Genomic DNA, 18439 nt, shown 5'->3' with positions numbered 1-18439 from the left:
AGTTTCTTTATTTGAGTTTTAAAATTTACTTAAATTGGGCCAATTGAGCAGCAGGGAACACAAAAAAAGGAGAGAAAAATGTCAGGTGATTTTAACTATCCTTAGAGGAACAAAGTCAGGAAAGACTCTGGAGAGAAGATCTGGTCCGTCAGCTGGGGAATACCTCCCCGTAGTAAGTTAAGGTTGTTAAGGTTTCAGGAGGACATGAACAAAGATCCTGGCTATTCTTGGGGGTGAAGAGTATGAGAGGACAGTCCTCCTACTTCTGGAATTGATAACTATGTTGAACTAGTAGGCTACAAAGACAAATTCAGAAAAAGGAAATATGCTCACTTTCTCTACAAATAGTACCATATGGGACTCCCACCATCCAGGTGGGGGCTAATGGAGCAATTTACTCTATACATCCTAGCAGTTTTTTCACAACATGCATGTACCTCAAGAATCATTGCTATTTATTTTTCCAAAACTTTGTAGCTTATCTCCCATCTGTACAAAGTCATTCATATGGCTGAAAATCTCATTTTAAATGCTTTCAAAAATGTGTTTTCACTATTACACATTAGGTCAATGCAAAAGCATTCCAGGGAGGAAAAAGTGATTCCCCCTAATACTCACATTATGCTCCTTTAAGGAATTACTTCCTTTAATAGTCTATGACGCATTTAATATGAAAACCTTGCCACACAGTCATTCATATTGCAGAGGCTGAAATTCTGGCTTTAAAGGAAACATTTAAGAGGAAATTTACAGCCCTCTTTAAATACCTTATAATAATATTTTCGGACTAATAAACACTACTACTTGAGCCCAGAAACAATACCAAAAAAGCTAACATTAAAAATCTCAACTTTACAAGAACACACTGCCAGCTTCCTCTTAAGAGGAAGCACAGTAGCAATTTTCTCCCTTCAGAACTTAATCAAACATTTCCATTAAAAAGTAGGTAAATCTTGCCATCGTCACATTACCAAAAATAATAATAATAATCCAATTACCGTATCACATACATAAACCGCTAAATCCTAACCAAATAAAACAACTTAACCACTGGAAAACAAATCATAAATTTCCTAAAGAAAAAAAACACAAACTTTTAATCCATTAATCTATTGATGCATAGATTCCAGGAAAGCACACAGAAACAGATCCAAAATACATTTAATAAAACACCAGGTACTACCCAAAGCAACAATAACTACTTGTGTCTACTTACAGCCTGTATAGCTTCGCGGTCCCAAGAAACAGCAACTCAGGAAACAGCTGAAGGTGATTTCTGTTTAAACGCCTTTAGAGAAAACAAAAACAAAGCTTATGTTACACAGAAAATACCCAACAATGAGACTGTGATTTGGTAGTGTCATGCCTCATCCTGTATTTCAGAAAAGAATGAAATGACATTCAAGAGAATTCAAGCATTGCAAATCAAAAGTTGGTTACACCTTTTGTTACATGACTCTTTAAAGCAGTTTTTCATTTGTGCTTACTATGATGATGATTACTGGGGTCTAAACTCCAAACTCAAAGCCTGTGCAACATCAGTCAACCAGAATATACACAACAATAAAGGATTTTTGTGACTCAGTCTTAGGCGCCTAAGGTAGGTGACTTCAATATCCAGCAGAAATACCACAATAAATGGTGTCTAAAATAATCCATACACAGTCCCAATTGGCCTAAAATCTCAGCCAAGGAATTGTGGGGAGATGGAAATTTTAATTTTGTTAGCTTTTCATTTAGTTGGGAGAAAAAAAAAAAAAAAAGGCATGAGAAATTGTCAGCATGATTTGTCCCATAGGCAAAATCAGGAGAATACCAACCCAGAGTTCAAACCTCAACCCACAGCTTCCAATCCTTAACTGAATTTAAGGCTCAGCAGTATAACTAATAGTGGTGTCAAATCTGTTTAAGTAATGTTTTCAAATGTCTAAGTAAATTGGAATGTTGTAAATGTTTTAAAGAAGAGTGTGATTCCAACTCTAACTCAATTTAAGCCCTGATGCTTGGTATGCACACCTGTTAAAGAAAGAGTGGGCAAATACTATCTCTGATGTAGTCATATCCCAATCCCATCTGTTTTAAGTGTACAATTTAACATTTAATTTAAAATAACTGTCTATTTCTCTGCTTTTCCCAAATCTAAATAAAACGATAAAGAGCTGATGTAACATTTTGCACTCAAATGACTTACAAGCTGCCTAGCTCGAGAGGGATAGAGGCATATTACATAGTATAGCTTCTGGATATAGTTCCAGAAAGTAATGCCACACTGAGGAAAGCAGAGGTATTTCTTAAATTTTAAAGATAAATATTAAAAGGGACAGGAAAAGAGGGCATATCAATCTTGACATATTGAAAGGGTCATCGGGCAGATGCAGAATTATACTATTTAGTCTCCAGAGGGCAGACATGGGCCCCCTGGTTGTAACTCCTAAGAAATTCAATTATATAGAAGACCTTTCTAAGAACTAGCTATTAAGAAATGGAAACTCTCAACTCCTTATCTCAAAATGTATTCAAGCAGAGGCTATGAGTTGTGTTTTTTTTTTTTTTGGAAAATGATATAATTTTTAAAAATCCTGTTTGTAAGTGAGAAGCTAGACCAGGCAAACTTCAGAACTTCTTTCCTTTCTAAAAAATGCCATGAAGCAATGACGGCACCATAACTTTATGTGAACTCAGAAGGAAGTTGGTCATCTACAGAAACATCCTCAGGCCCTAATAAAATGCACACTAATAAAAAGTATGCCAAGACAAGTAGGGGCAAATAGTAAAATTAGTGGTAAAAGAGTGAATTTACTTCCCACTTACACTATTTTTTTGAATGAAGCACATAACAAGGTAAAATTTAAAGTCAAATCAAAAGCTTTTATTTATTGGTTCTCTGTTAGGTATGATTTTGAAGAAAGTGTACTTCCAAAGTCTAGCATTATACAATTTCAATGAAATGCAGATTGTTACTTTGTTATACTTCCCTCTAAAAACAGATTACAAATATTTGCAACAGTGGTAATGAGATTTTTTTCTAGGAGTGCAACCACTCTTGGAAGGACCTCCATTGTTCAAAGAGCCAATTCCAATTTCTAAGACAGCAGAAATGTGCTCTCATGATGTGATCCAAACCATCAGATTTACCAGCTTCATTTGTTATTCTCTAGCCAGAGCAAGCCCCTGGGTCCTGCAGAGGCAGTTCTCTTTATGAAGTGCTTCTCCTTTTCTCCAAATGGTACTTTCTTACATCCTCTGTGAACCTTCCCCTGATTCTCCTACAAAAAGTTAGTGCTTCTCTTGGCTGTGTCCCCACAGCATCTGATAAGTAAGGGTCCCTTACACTGTGTAACATTTATTCATGTACTGGTCCCTTTCCCACTAGACTGTGAGCTCTTCAAGCATAAAGACTAAATCTTTGTATTCCCTTCCTTCTTCCCTGGCACTTAGTAAGTTTTGAACTATATGAAAAGCCAAAGAGAGCAGCCTGCTCTCAGTCAACATTTCCTAATCTCTGGCCCTTAGTAGGTTCTTAGGAAACGCTGAATGAGAACAGCACTGTGTAGTATTTTGATATATTTCAGCAAGGCCCTAGCATTTACATTTTGTATTAAGCCAACATTCCTCTGGCATTCTCCCTGAGGCACCTGCCTTGAGTTTGATGCCACTCTCTGGCTGTCAAACCTGCTTTCACATGTCCCAGACAGTAGTTTCCTCCTTTCCATTCCATCAACATCCTTGGTGATGTGATTCTCAACATCACCTAGAAGCTGGAAAGAATTCAATGTCTTTAAACAAATTCAGATATATAAGTGAGTAACAGCTGCTAGCAGCTTTCTTGTTAATGAGTCTACATCAGTATAGTTTCATATATTGTGAGAAAGCAGATTTTTCAGGTTGGATACAGAAGTGTTATTTTTTCTTAATTATTATCCTTTTCTTATTCCCAGTGGTTTCTAATTCACTGTGTAAGTAGTAGCTAACACATATTCTAATTCACTGTGTAAGTAATAAGCTTACTAGGTGATGGCCACTATTCTGAGAGGTTTATACAAGTTATCTCATTCACTCTTCACCACATCCCCGTGAGTAAGTACAATTCTCACTGCTGTTCTGGAGAGAAGAGCAGAGTTCAAAGACATAAAGCTAGGGCCTGAATGAAGGTGGTGTGACACTAAAACATACCCTCTGAATCACTCTTCTGGAAAAAATACAGTCTAAACATTCCTAAACAATAATTCAGAATAATATAATGCTGAAGCTTTCCTTTTCACCTATATTCCCTGAGGCAAAACATAGATATATTTGATCCATTTCTTAGGTATCTATGAACTAAGCAACTGTAAATAAAACAAAGTTTTATTTTTTTATAAAGCTAGCTCTGTGTTCATCTCATGGTTTTAAACACCTGTTGAAAATTAGGTATTTTAAATTTCAGAAAAAAAAAATGAAAATATATATGAAGCACTCCTCTCTGAATTCAAGTAGTTTATAATTATTTCAGGAAAGTTATTATGAGTGATCTTTATATGTCTAAACCCACCAGATACATTTCTGTTTTTAGGATAAGACAAGGTGGTATCACACAAAAAAGACAGATAACAGTAAGGAATGTGGTAATATGGATACAACAAAACAGTATACGTTTCCTTTTTATTGTCTTTAAAGCAGTATCAAGACACTTTTGGCTCCACTTTTTCTATTCTCTCTTCCATCCATACTAAGGCTGAATGGTTATACAAACATTAACATAAAAAGCAAAACTTTCAAAATATTAAATAAAGATAGGATGCTTGTACAATCACCAGAAATTAAATCCTTAAACTAAAGAACACTTATTTAAAATCTAAACTTATTTTAAAGACTATTAAGGTATATAACAATTGCTAAACAGAGCTAGAGAAAAAGTAGCCTAGCTTTTAATGTGACAGAAATTTGCTTAACAGCTTGAAGATGATAGTGTCAGAATAAGATCTCTAACATAAATGAGTTGAAGTTAAATCTGATGGTTCCAGAACAGGAAACAGCATGTAGTGAATTAAAGATATCACAGAGGATTATTTACGGGAGCCAACATAAATTAGCTTTGTTAAACAGACCAGGTGAGTCAATTATCACTGTTCAGAGCATAGACACTCAATGGTGTCAAAGAAGAGACAGAGATATAGTGATATCTAAGTCATGTGTCCTCACCCCTCGATGGAATCTGCCCATAAGATTCCAGAAACGCTTGATAATTCTCTAGATGCCAATTTGCAGTTTCAGAAAGGTGTGTAATGTATGTCTCTGAGATACTTTCTCCCAGGGCAAAGACGAGAAGGGATTCCAGTAACTGTTTGCTCTGTGCTACCAGCTATTTTTGAGTCTGACTTTCAGAGGAGTGAATGATCTTTCTGCATCGCACAAAACACCACTGGCCTCTCAAATACTGATTCTTAACAATCTCAATTTGAAGGGCAGCCTGAACATATTGACAAACATTGTTTTGAATTATTATCTGCCAGCTGCGTCTGTGACCCTTGTCCTTTAGCAGAGGTTATAGTCTCTTACTTTTTGCAACTTCCACCTAAATTCAATTAATGTTCACAACCTTCCATCTAATTCAAAACATAATATGAGAACAGTTTTACCAAAGCTAGTAAAATTTTGTGCTCCTTATATACTTGTCAGTGTAAATATAAAGTGTTTTTTAGCAGTGTGCTAGGTCTGTAATAAATGTTTGAAAAATGCTGGCTTAAAGCCTACCATTTCTAACCTCCTATTTCCCCTACATGAATGATCAAGTGTAAAACTATTTAGCCCCCTCTTTTGCCACCTTCTCAGGTAAATTTTGACTTCTCTTATAAAAATGTTTTTATTCTAACATTTTCAAACCACGGATCTTAAAATTTATTTTGCATTATGTAAATAACATAAAGTTTACATTTTCAGCAGTGATTTCAATGATAACTTAATCCCTTGTATTCCTTGCTAGGGATGTCAACACTTATTAGCAAAATATTCCTCCCTCTTTTGTCCCCTTATTTCCTGGTATTTCTCTACATATTCAGAGAGACTATGAAAAATACTCTGAAATAACCATTGAAGGGTTGTTTACCTTTTCTTCACATCTCTTCTGTTGACCATATACTATGTTAGGAAAAACATTTTTTTAAAATGTAACTATGACTGTAACAAGCCAAATGGATCATACATACACTTCAGCAGCTAAGATAAAATAATTCCTAAACTCAGCGATTGAGAAATAAGAGAGGTATGTTGAAATGCAGAATAATAGTTATTTAAGTGCTCTGTGCCCAGCATTTTGTGAAGCTATGTACATTATCATACTTATTGCCACTATGAGATATCATGATTATCCCTGTTTTAAAGATGAAGAAACTGAAATTTTGAAAGATGAAGCAAGGTGATCAAGATCACTCAGTGGAATTGAAACCAAGGGTTTTCTGATACCACTCTTCCCTAACGTTTCTGATTTCAAAAGGAGAAAGGGGAGCTTATATCTGGTTAGAAACCATAATCAACAGTACAACCAATGTGTATTTGCCTGGTGTTCCATGAGACACCAAGCATCAGCAGATAAAATAAGATGTCGAAGAACAGAGATTTCTAGATAATCCACATTCTGTGCTTTTACTCTAGAACCTCAAACAGCAGCACAGAGCCACTGCTCCCAAACTGTCCATCTGTGCTCAGAGTGTATGGACCTTGTCGAGAGGACATCCAAATAATTTTCTGTAAATATTATAGTAAAGCAATATTGATGAGATCAAATCACAGCCCTATTATCGAGTTTTCGTTCTGAAAGCATTTTCATCAATATGCTTTCCAGCAGCAGGTAACACTTGGTTTGAAAAAAGGTCACGGCAATATATATGAAGTCCATGCAGAAATGTCTCTCTTTCCATGTGAAGTTGTGAAATTCAGTCTAGAAGACATAATTCAAGCAGAAAGGTATCCAAAAGAAATGAGAGAGGGAATTAAACGTAAAATATTTGACATTGGCTACTTCCACAAATACATTGTAACAGTGCAAACTAAACTACTCATTTCAGGGGAGGTATAAAGGACACGGCATCCAGCAAACACTGTCACAAAAGAGGACCCAAAACAGATGTGGGAAAAATAAACACCCTCACTGCTTCAGAATTCATAAAATGGTCCACAAAGAGCAAACGGGCCTTCTCACCACCATTCAACCTCAAGGCCCATAAAAAACGTTGCATGAGAAACTCTCTCAGATGGATTCAATGTTCTGCTAAACTTGTAACAGTGCACAGGGATTAAAGCTTTCCATGACTAGCATCAGTAAACCTAATTTAAAATCGACCACGTTGCTTATAAATAGGTGAACATTACTGGCATATAATGGCTATCATATATTTTAGAACATTTATATTTTATGCTATGTGCATACTCAGCCTCTGTCACAGAGTTTGACGTGTCCTTTAAAGAGACCTTCCAAGAAAATGACTGCCATGATTTTAAACGTGTGTGGAAAGATACCAGAAAACAATTCTTTTGAGATGGGCTTGCATTCTTTTCCAAGGAGATTAGCACCGTTAGACTGTCGTTCTGTTAAGAAAAGGTATGTGTTATGTGTTGCCTATAAACTTGTCGGATTAGTCAGAAGAGACTAATCCTTGATGAACAGAGAATATGTCCAGATCCTTGATGAACAGAGGATAAATGATGCTTTCTTTCAGACCTGTTCCACAACATATTCTCTACTTGAACTCATGTGTAAAGACCTACAACAAAAACCCTACCACATCATACCTCCTCAGCCTCACTCACACTGTCTGTGCCATGCTTAGGAGTGGTATGTGTATGCAGGGAGAACTAATTCAGCATCACCTTAAACAAATGTGTCTTTTACATACCATCTCATTAGAATGTAGTGTTTAGTCAAATGTAGGCTCCACTGTAAAGGGACTTAGACTTTTCTAACTTAAAAAGAATATTTTCTTTATATCAACTTGGTGGAAAATTTAAATGTCTCAGTTAACAGCTTGACTGCTCAAGATTCCTTACATGGCTTTATCATAATAATATTTTCTGAGCTCATTTTCAAGCATAAATGAGTATCAAATGACAAAGCTAGTGGGAAAAATGTCATTTCAAACCCAATTATACTAACACTAGGAGAAGTTAAAGCAGTATTGGTCTTAAAAGCACACATTTACTAAGTATTGGTGGGGAAAGATGAACACTCCACACGCTTGCCTTTATTATTTCCACAATTTCCTTATTTTAAGGGTATAAGATGGTTTCAGTGTTCACACAAAGCCTCATATCCAAGACTTTTTAAAGTATGCTACTGATTCTTACCAACATAACCTAGGCATATATGCATTTCACTTTTCAGTCTTAGAGTAAATAATAAAATGTCCCATAACAACCCTAAAAATTTTCAAAAACTTTCCCATACTTTTGCATTTGTATTATCAAGGAACTTTCAAAAGAAGATTATTTTCACTAGTGGAACCCCGACATGGTCTGGGTCCCCCTAAAAGGCCATAAAATAGAACTGAATGACTGTAGTATCTAATCCCATAAACCGTGTGTGAACAACAGAATTTTACACAAGCCCACAGCGTTGCTGGGTCCCAGTGTTATTTTTTTAACCCTCTAGGACATTATGCAGCCTCAAAAAAATCTCAAATTAATAATTTTGCATGGAGAATTTATTGCAGATATACACAAGTATCTTCCTTGAGGTATATAAAAGAAATATACTTCCTAAGTGTCCTGATCCTTACTGCAGCTTATATGTGACCTTTTTTTCTGAATTTCCACTGAATTAACTGGCCATCTAGGTATAGCACATTTCATTTGAAAATTTTTTTGATTAAGCAATAGGAGCTCTGCTAATACAATCTATATGAGGCACATTCTGAAGGCTTCATTTTCATCCCAGAAAAACAGGTACCGCTGGCAATACAGAGCATCCTAGGAAATATGACTCTGCACATGTTAGGTCTGAGAGTGCAGAAACAAACTGTCAAAACAGAAAATAATATGTGCTCATGGTATGCAGACATCATTACAACTTCCTCCTTTTACAGTGATGCATAACCACATTCTGACAATGATGTGTCATCTCATGTTGCAAGAGAATGAAGGGCAGGGGAGGGAAGGAGCTAGTTAGAGAGGTAAGGAAGAAAGAAACTAAAAGGGAAGAAAAGAAGGAAAGGAGGGAGAGGAGGAGAAAGGAAAGGAGGAGGTATGTTACTATTAACTCCTTCTTGACGGTTTATCTGAAAATGTTGTGTTTCATCCACTCTTTGAAAGGGAAAACTATCTTTTATAGCTATAATGCTTTGATTTGCAAATAATGACTTTGTCATTCCATGCTACAATTAAATTCAAATCAACAACATGACTATTTCTTGCGGACTAAAAAGCTGAATTTTTTAAAAAGGTACAGATATTTATCTTCTGTTTTCAGATTTTTCTATAGATCAAGTTAAAGTCCATCAACATAAAATAAAATAAAAAGAAAAACTTACAACTATGAAATATTCACAAAATGTAATTTATAATTGTTTTATCATTGTAAAATGAAAACAACTTAAAACCATAAATTACACACGAATAAAATTAATGTTTTTATTTTATTTTGTTCTTCTATACAAGGAATAAAAATTAAATCACTATTCAGTATATAAATGGGATTTACAACAAAAACCTAATTGTACACCTTTTTCATAATTTGGAGTTCCAATTTTAAATTTCACAACTAAATTGTTAAAAACCATATAAATTTATACAATACATAGTAAAAAGTTAATTTATTGATTTCTTCTTGCCTTTCACATTGTCTCTGGCAGCTTTTTGAAAAAGCAAGCAATTTTTTGGTGTTAATGACACTAACTAAAATAAAGATATATACCATAGGCCGTAGCAGTTTGATTGCGGAACTCTCTGGGTAGTTTGGTTTTTTGTTTTTAATGTTTTAAATCAATACACTGAACAAAATTTAAAATAGTTTGTTTCACAATAACTTGAATGCATTCCTTAGCAAACCTGCCTTACCATTTAATGTATTTAAAAAATAATAAATAATTGAAAAGTGTATCCACAATGTTCCTAAGAAATGGTTTTGAATTCCAGAGTCCCAAGGAGATGAATTGGCTGTCAGATAACAATGTGCTTCCATCAGATGGACTTGGCAGTTGTAAACAAAAGGAATTTTCTCAGCTTTTCCTCACAAATATGAAATATTTGCTCTTGGCCAACAGCTGGGGTGATTTAAAGAAGTCCTGCATATATATTAGTTTTCATTCAAAATTACAAATCGTCCTCCCACTCTGAAACATCTGACTTAGTCTTAGTAGAATAGAAAATTGTTCTGAGATGAAGTGACACTCCCAGAGGAAGTAAAAGGCAAAACATAGTACCTACTTACAACTCTAATCAAATTTCAGGGCCTATAGCATCTGGTTAATAAGTTTTAGGAAAAGTTAATTTATTCAAGATGAAAGCTCAGACAACACTCTGAAGTGACTTGAAAAAGAATGAGAAAGTCTGTTTAGTTCTAGTGTTCCTGAAAATATGTAAAACAACCATATAACCAAAATAGAGACCGCAAAAAAAGCCATCAAAACTCCTTCAATGGTTTGGAAGTTAGCAACCAAACTCAAGATACTTTCCTGTGATGACTAAAAGTTATTCTTGAAAACATAAAGTTTAAATGACAATTTAAATAATCTATTCATTTTAGCAAACATTTGAATTATATTGATGCTTTCTTAAAGATTAAAATATCTTTGCAAGTTACTTACTAGGAATTAGCTAATCATACAGTCTATGAAGGAGATCAAACAATAAATACTTCTAGAGTATTTTTTATATATTTAGAGATAGGCTATGAACTTATAAGCTTTGTTATGAATGCAACCAAATGTTTACCAATTTTTATTTACCTCTAAAATTAGTTGAAAGTAGTGATTTAAAATTTATTTTGAATTCCACAATTACAGTCCTTGTATTGTAATATTTATCATAGAGAAAGACTAATAGTAAAATAAAGTAGACATTTCTGTGTTTTACTTGAGGTGATAAAAATATAGTCTTACTTTTATAAATATCTTGGAAGGGGACAAACCATTTTTCTTCTTATGGATAATTACAGGGAATTAACTTCTGCCCTTTTGCCCAGTGAACCTGAATATGTATTAAGCCTAAAATGAACATTAGATTTTATTATTTCTTGAAAAAAATATTTTTACTTAAAGTGATTATTAAGGCAGGCATGAAAACTTATTAAAATAATTGTTGCTGCCTTTACTAGAGCTTTTCTTTGCCTTCAAAATGCAAACATATCAAACCTGAATAATCAAGACATGTAAAACATACAATTCATACTTGGAATTAAAAAGTCTGTAATTTATCTTAATTATTTCAGACAGAGGTTTTGTCTTTTGCAGATATATACTGCAAACATTTTTAAAGTCCTCAAGTAATATGTAAAAAAAGTATCTTAAAATCTGAAGTCTACATTTAATCTTCTTGGGAAGGAAACCAACTTTGAATGACCACAATATGACAACACAGTTCTTACTTTCATAATCTTTAGATTCTTTTTCCAGAATAAATATTTTTGAAGCTAGTATAGAATAAAATACAACTGTGGAACGTATTAACAATAACAATGTTCACCATGCTAAATATCAAAAAGCAAATCTTTATCAGTAAAACATAAAATATTTCATCAAATGTCACTGATGACACACAAAGCACCACCATGAAAATGAAAATAACGATTAGCAAAACTTCTCTCTTCCCTAATGCACCATTAATGCAAATAAAAGTACCACCTTTCTTCCTACATGAGCAAATAAAACAAATCAAATGAAGAATAAGAAATGCTTGTACATCTTGAAGTACCAAAGCAATGATTATCAAGGAAATACATGTCTCAGAAAAGTCACTGTGTTTTTGAGCTTAATTACAAGTTAGAACTATTTATTCAGGAACTGTATTTGTCATAAGTTAGTCTGAAAACCACTGATTCACCCTCCTTTTTCTGCAAATTTTCAAAACCTAAGACATGAAATTGAAGACATGATGCTTGAAATTTAAGTGTTTTTTTAAAACACAGTTATGTTGTCATAACTTTGGAATTAAAAATACTTACAGTCTCTCTAGTTCTTTAAGATCCTGGAATGCTCCTCTTTCAATGGTGCTAATCTTATTCTCCATAAGCTGACTGAAATGCAAAATATAACATGCTTCTTAATGTTACCACTCACCATCTGAATAAATTTCAATTCAGCAACTGAAGACTTGTAAACTCTTTCCCTTTATACAGTTAAATTTTGCTCTGAGTTGAGATCCAATATCAAATTTAATAATAATATATCTGAGTGTACTCATGGAAGGGAAATAGCAGGGTCCGCACCACAAAACTTAATACCAATGCAGTTTCTCATGAGATTTACTGGTCAAAACTCTGACCCTTAAACTAATAGTGTATCTGAAGAGTAATCCTTCACACTGAAGCTTTGATAGCTTTTTTTGGTCACTGTTTTTCAACTTCACCAAAGAATCAAAATACAGTAATTCATCATATACATCCTTCAATTCTGACATGGATACACATCAGCAACTGGAATAATTTGTAATGACCAAAATGTGTCTCTTAAAACTTAGAACACTGAATGCACAATGGTCAAAACTGTATGGCTACTGGGATGTCAATATTTACAATCCTGTGGGTGAGAACAATTTAACATTACGTTGACTCTCAAGTGGTGGTTTACTCACAGCTAATTTAACCCACTAATTAAAGAAGTAATCATATTGCAACAATTTTATAGAAGCTACAGAAACACAAAATATAAAAAACTCAAAATATGACCAATGGATCATTATAAACTCTGCTGAAAAGTTTGAATGGTTGATTTTAATGCTTGAAATTAGATTTTTGCAAAAAAAAAAAAGGAATCCTTTTGTTATTAATAATAAAATACAGATCCACTTAAATATTTTAGTTAATTTCAAATCCTAAAAGTATCAAATGTTTCTTTTTACTTATTCATTTTGTGAAAACAACTATTCAACATTTTTATATGCATAAAGCGCTTAGGGTATGGTATAACAAAGATCTGAGGTCATTTCTGGATTATTGGTTCTGTGGCATGCTTCCAACCTTAAAAAAAAGCCCCAACTTTTATTAAAGGTTATAATACAATGATAAACACACAAAAAAGGAAACCACGAACTTTTAAATTTTTTATGTTACTGTCATCAGAATAGTTATAAAAACTGAGACCAGCAATGACTCAAAATATGCAACCTTAAAAAAATTATTAAAAAATACAGAGGATGCACTTACAGAACTCTTAGGTGTCTAAGACCAGCAAAATCCGTCTTCGTAATTCTTGTGATGTTATTTCCATTTAAATCCCTAAGAGAAAAACCAGAAAGTGAAAGTTCCATTTTATTTCTATGTGAACCTGCTTCAAGTAAAGTTTAGAGTAAATCAGAACTAAAAGTTAATTCAATTACTAAAGTAGTGTACAAAGTATGTAGGAAGGAGAAGAGGATAACCTTTAAAAGGATATTTTTAAAATGACTCAACACAATTGCAAAGTTCATTCTTGCTGGCATATGACAAGAAAATGAAGTGGTTTACATTATCACAAAAAAGTTTGTTGTGTGTGATTGTTGTGTTTTGTGTATGGGAGAGTGCTTTCCATTTTTGTTTCTATAAGGATTGTATATTAATTTCACAGGTATTCTACTATTTTACTATAATTGTTAGGCATCCCCCCCAAAAAAAAGTTCCCTTCAGGAGGTTAAATATTCAATTTTCTCATGCTATTTAGGAAGAAATTGTATAAAAATTCAGAACACTATCCTTAGGTAGCGTGGTGGCGAAACTTCCCAAGGCACAGAAAAAAAATTAGTGCCATCAAAATAACTGCACTTAAAAGACTTGCATTTCTAGGCATTTACCTTCCAACAAGTCTGTTTGTATAAAACCTTAACTCTTCATTTGCAGCTCAGGGAACCCCGCTGCGACTGTAAAGTGAAAACTACTAGCAGGGGCAAGAATGGGAATAGTATTCAGGCCCTGACATTTTTGTTCAGATTTCTGCAGCACTTTTCCTTCAGGAGTCACGATCTCCTTTTCTGGCATTTCAGGTCAAGATCTAAACTTGCCCTGGTTCCAATCATTTCAAGTAAAACCAGGCTTTGCTGCGGTTTGAATGCTCTTCATAGAAGCAAGCTCTCCATCACCTTTGACTCTACAACATCACGTTTGAAATCTGTATTCAAACTGTTTCCATGATAGAATTTTACAAGTCAGCACCCAGTAAACTATTTTCTGGAAACTTTTTGTTGATCTCTCATAAGGATGTATATTTTTTCAAGGACCTGAAACTCAATTGCTACGCTTCCCCTTCACTCCCACCCACCCAAGTGCATTCCCTTTTTGTTGAGTAAGACATGTTCGTGCTTAAACTGTCCTGAATGGCATGAAATGACAAATGCTAAAACAGAATTCTGCGTGGCTACTCTTCCTTTCTACGCAACCCACTTTTCCATGCTAAGCAGAGTACCATGCAGTTGTTTCTAAAATTGTTGGGCTATTCGATATAACCTCCACCCCCAACCCTACACAAATGTGGATCGAATCCCGACAAGGCATCCCTAGTAGAGTCCCGATTTGGCCAGCTCGGAGAGGTGAGGAAGGAGTAGGGGTAACCTAGTGAGGCTGGGGGTAGAGAGCCATTTGCAAAGGAAAAGGGGGCTCAACTTGGGCCTTAAAACTGAGGGCGAGAGAAATGGGTTGGATAAGAAGGGCGAGTTGAAGTGCAATGGGCTGCGAGGGTGGAGACGTGCGGGTCGGAGCGCCTCCTCTCCACGGCCGGAAACCCTTAATACCCCGGGGGCAAAAAGGCCGCGGGAGGAGTCCAGACGCGCTGGCCCCCGCCGGCCTAGCCCCGCGCCCTTCGCTTCCTCCTGGTACACACGCAACCGCGAGAGCGGAACGTGCCTAGGGCGGCCGGACTGGCGCGGGGCGGCGGCCTCGGCGTTCACAAAGAGAACGGCCTCCATGCTCCACTTCGCTGAACTCTGGAAGCGCCCCACCAGGAGCGCGTGGGCCGTCAACACCGGGTCTGCATTTACTTCTTCATTAGAGACTCTCAGAGACAGGGAGGCGGGGACGTCTGCGGGCAACAGAGCGCGAAGAGGGGAAGGCAGGGGAGCTGCTGCCACGTGAAGGGGCGCAGAAACTGCCAGAAAGGTGGATGGGGACGCAGGGGTTCAGCAGGAAGGGCCGGAGCGGGCAGCCGGGCGCCGCAGGGTCGCCGCAGCGGTAAGACCCGGTTGGGCTGGTTCGCGCTGGAGAACCAGCACTAACTTCGCTTAACGGATGGGACACGGTCCTCCCTCGCAGTCGCCCGCTGAGACAAGTCCCTTGGGGCCTACACCGTCTTCCCCCCCCGGAGAAGTGGGGGGCGGAGGGCTGCGCGCGGCTACTATGCGAGCTGTCGCCGTCCTGGGGCACCCTTCTCCCCGCGACCTGTGAGAAGCACTCCCAGGCACTCCATGACCCTTCGCCCCCAGGAGGGTGACACAAAATAGGGGAGGGCAAGTTTCTCTCTTTTGAGTCTCCCTGCTATCCCCTCCGCGCCAGCCTGCGACAAGAGCGGGGACTGGGCTGTGAAACCGACCTGGAGTGCTGGCATTCGCAAGGTGACTCCGTTTATGGAGTCTGGCGAACAAAGTGGCGTCTCACTCGCCCCGGGCATCCTCCAGAACTTGTCCCCTATCTACCCGCTCCCCAGCCCCAGAAAACCAGCCCTCAAGGAGCTGCGAGTGGCGGGACGAGAGCAGGGGAGGGAGAACTAGCGCAGCTGCCAGGGGACCCGCCCCTCCTTGGACAGTGGCCCTTCCCTGGCCAGTGCCCTCAACCCCAGGATGCGCATGTGGGAAAGCTAGCGAGGGCTGCCCCAAGCACAGGACCCTGAGCTGCCAGGTTCCTCCAGGGGAGGCAGGGGTGCACGGCCCGGTTGGGGAGAGGGAAAGACTAAGAGCGCATACTCACAGTCTCTCGGTGTTGCGGGGGATATTCCTGGGCACGCTGCGCAGCGCCAGCCCGTGACAGTCCACTGTGCTGCCCGAGCAGGAGCACTGCGCCGGGCACGCCTGTGGTGCCACCTTGTTCAGGATCGCCAGCACTAACCCCAGCGACAGGGACAGCATCTGCCAGCCAACGCCGCGCATCTTTCCCCGCCACCTTCTTCCTCGCCGTCACTGGGGGCTTTCTTTAGCTTTATGCTCCGAGGGAACCGCGCAGTGTCTGAGGCCCAGTGTCCGGCGGGGCTAACAACCCAGAGTGCCAGGGGATATGTGCACAAAATAATATGGAACAAGACAGTAGAGCTCACTGAGGCACACGCCTCCCACCTCCCTCTCCACCCTCCTCTGGCAGAGCAGGAGCTCCTTGGGCAACTTTAGGTCCTGAGGATAAATCAGCCTGCCCAGGGCTGCAAGGAGACCCCAGGAGCAGCGGAGAGGAGATCACGCGTCTTCTGTCTCCCAAGGATGAACTTGGCGGTAAAAGAGCTGGGTCTTCAACGGCCACGAAGATGCAGGAGCCGGTTGTGGGGGGGAGGGCGGTCCTCTGATCCCACGCACGCTTCTGCAAATCCGATGCCAGTGGGGAAGGCACGAGGCAGAAGAGGGGAGCTCAATAGGTATTATGGCCCCGATCAAAGTGGGGTTCCCGAAGCTAGAAGTCGCGGGAGCCCAGCAGGCCCGTAGCAGAACGCGCGGGGCAACTGGGCATGGCGCGCGGGGGCGCACGGGGCGGACGCGCAGTTCTGGGGGCGCACGGCTCTGGACTCTGCTCACTCACGCGGCCTCTCCCCCGCCCTCGGCTCCGCCGCAGCCTGGACCGGTCCTCGCGGTCTCCCGATAGCCAAGGATGGTTTACAAACACACATGCACTTCGCTGAAGGATGTCTGGGCAATCCCGCCTCCCGCTCGGCGTCCTTGGCGACGCTCTGCACCAGGACCTGCCCCGAGGTCACGCAGAAAAGACAAAAGGGCAGTCGGGCCGCCGCAGCCGGGCAGAAAAATCCACTAGTCAGCACCCCGGCGAGGAACTCCAAGAGGCCAAGGGGAGGACGAGAGCTGCTGCGAAGACTGAGTGGGGACTGACTGGGGGCGGACTTAAAGCCAGGCAGACCGGAAGGAGTGGAAAGGCAAAGGCCAAGGTTGGAGGTGTCAGCGTCCTGCTGGGGCGTACTGGAGAATGGCTCAGTGGCAGGTGGGCGGGTGGGATCCGCTACTCCAGGCACAGCCAGGCGGCAGCTGAATGGCAGTCGTGTGTGCGCGCGTGTCAGCCCCGCTTGTCTCCCGGATACACCGCAGCTCCGCGGCAGACACCTGATGGCAAAGGTGGAAGAAATAAGAGCCGGGTCCTGGAGGGCGCAGAGCCACGGCCGGCCCACAGCGGTCTCCCACTAGTGGTTCTTCCTTCTCGAAGTGCAGCAACTTTTCCCAGGCTTTGAATCCCGTCCCCCAAGGCCACAGTGGCAGTACCCCCGCCGGCGTCGCGACGCCGCCCGGCTCCAGGAGCTGCACCTGACGCGGCGGCCGCAGTCCCGGGTAGTCCTTCTCCTTCCAGCCCCTTCCCCTCTCCCGCTGCTTTCCTGGCCTCCCGCTCCAGGGAGCGAGGTGGGGGAGAGGGAGGGCGACGACTCAGAGCGGGGACTCGGTGGCTCTGCCGACTCCGGAGCCCCTGGCAAGTGTCTAAACAATAGGACGGACGCAGCAGCCCAAGTCTCGCTTGTCTGGAAGGAAGGTAGGTTGTTGTTGTAACTGGAGTTGTTCGCTGGGGCTGACTGGCGCTCAGCGCAGCCAAACAAAAACCCGGCCCGCGCCTCCGGAGCCGGCTGCGGGCCCCGGCGCTCCCCTTTCTGCTCAGCACTCCCGCCGTGCCCAGAAAGCGCGGCAGCTACGGCCTGCGCCTGGGCGCCTCGGCGCTCCCATCCCTCGCCGCCGCCGCCGCCTCCTCCGCCGCCGCCGCCTTCTTTTTTTTAACCACAGTCTGCGGCAGCCACCACCGCCGCCGCCGAGCTCCGCCGTCCGGGCGCTTTCCAAATAAATAACACCAAGTCCGAAGTTAAGCCGGCGCTGGCCTTATATAGCCGCCCGAGCCCCCGCCCCCTGACCCCGCCCCTCGAGGCCCGGCCCCGCCCCCTGGCTGCGCTCGGGGAGCCTGCACCTCGCGGGGGAGAGGGGAGAGGTGAGGCCAGGGCTGCTAACGCTGGGCGGAGGCGGCGGCTGGCGGCGCGCGTTCCCGTGCGCCCTGGCTCGCCCCCTCACTCCCACGTCCGGGCAAACTTTGCCCGAAGAAGGAGCCACCCGAGTCCCAGCCCCCAACTCCTTGGCCCCAGAGGTGACCCGGGCTCGGAGGTAGTCG

General features: G+C 40.6%; 1 protein-coding gene across 2 annotated transcripts in view; it reads right to left on the bottom strand.

Annotated features, from left to right (window-relative positions):
- The window catches only part of SLIT2 (slit guidance ligand 2), a 374488-nt gene extending 356355 nt beyond the window's left edge, over positions 1-18133 (bottom strand). For both annotated transcript variants that reach the window (XM_033213874.1, XM_033213875.1), the window contains exons 1-4: positions 16055-18133; positions 13331-13402; positions 12131-12202; positions 1217-1288 (exon numbers count right to left, since the gene is read on the bottom strand). In XM_033213874.1, coding sequence (XP_033069765.1) covers positions 1217-1288; positions 12131-12202; positions 13331-13402; positions 16055-16233 — 395 coding nt within the window. In that variant the 5' untranslated portion in view covers positions 16234-18133. The remainder of the gene's footprint in view (positions 1-1216; positions 1289-12130; positions 12203-13330; positions 13403-16054) is intronic.
- Between the last annotated feature and the right edge of the window lie 306 nt (positions 18134-18439).

The sequence above is a fragment of the Trachypithecus francoisi genome, unplaced genomic scaffold, assembly GCF_009764315.1.
Source record: "Trachypithecus francoisi isolate TF-2019V2 unplaced genomic scaffold, Tfra_2.0 Lachesis_group1, whole genome shotgun sequence".
Classification (NCBI taxonomy): domain Eukaryota; kingdom Metazoa; phylum Chordata; class Mammalia; order Primates; family Cercopithecidae; genus Trachypithecus; species Trachypithecus francoisi.
Note: the sequence above shows the minus strand (reverse complement) of the source record. Positions and strands in the feature narration are given on the sequence as shown.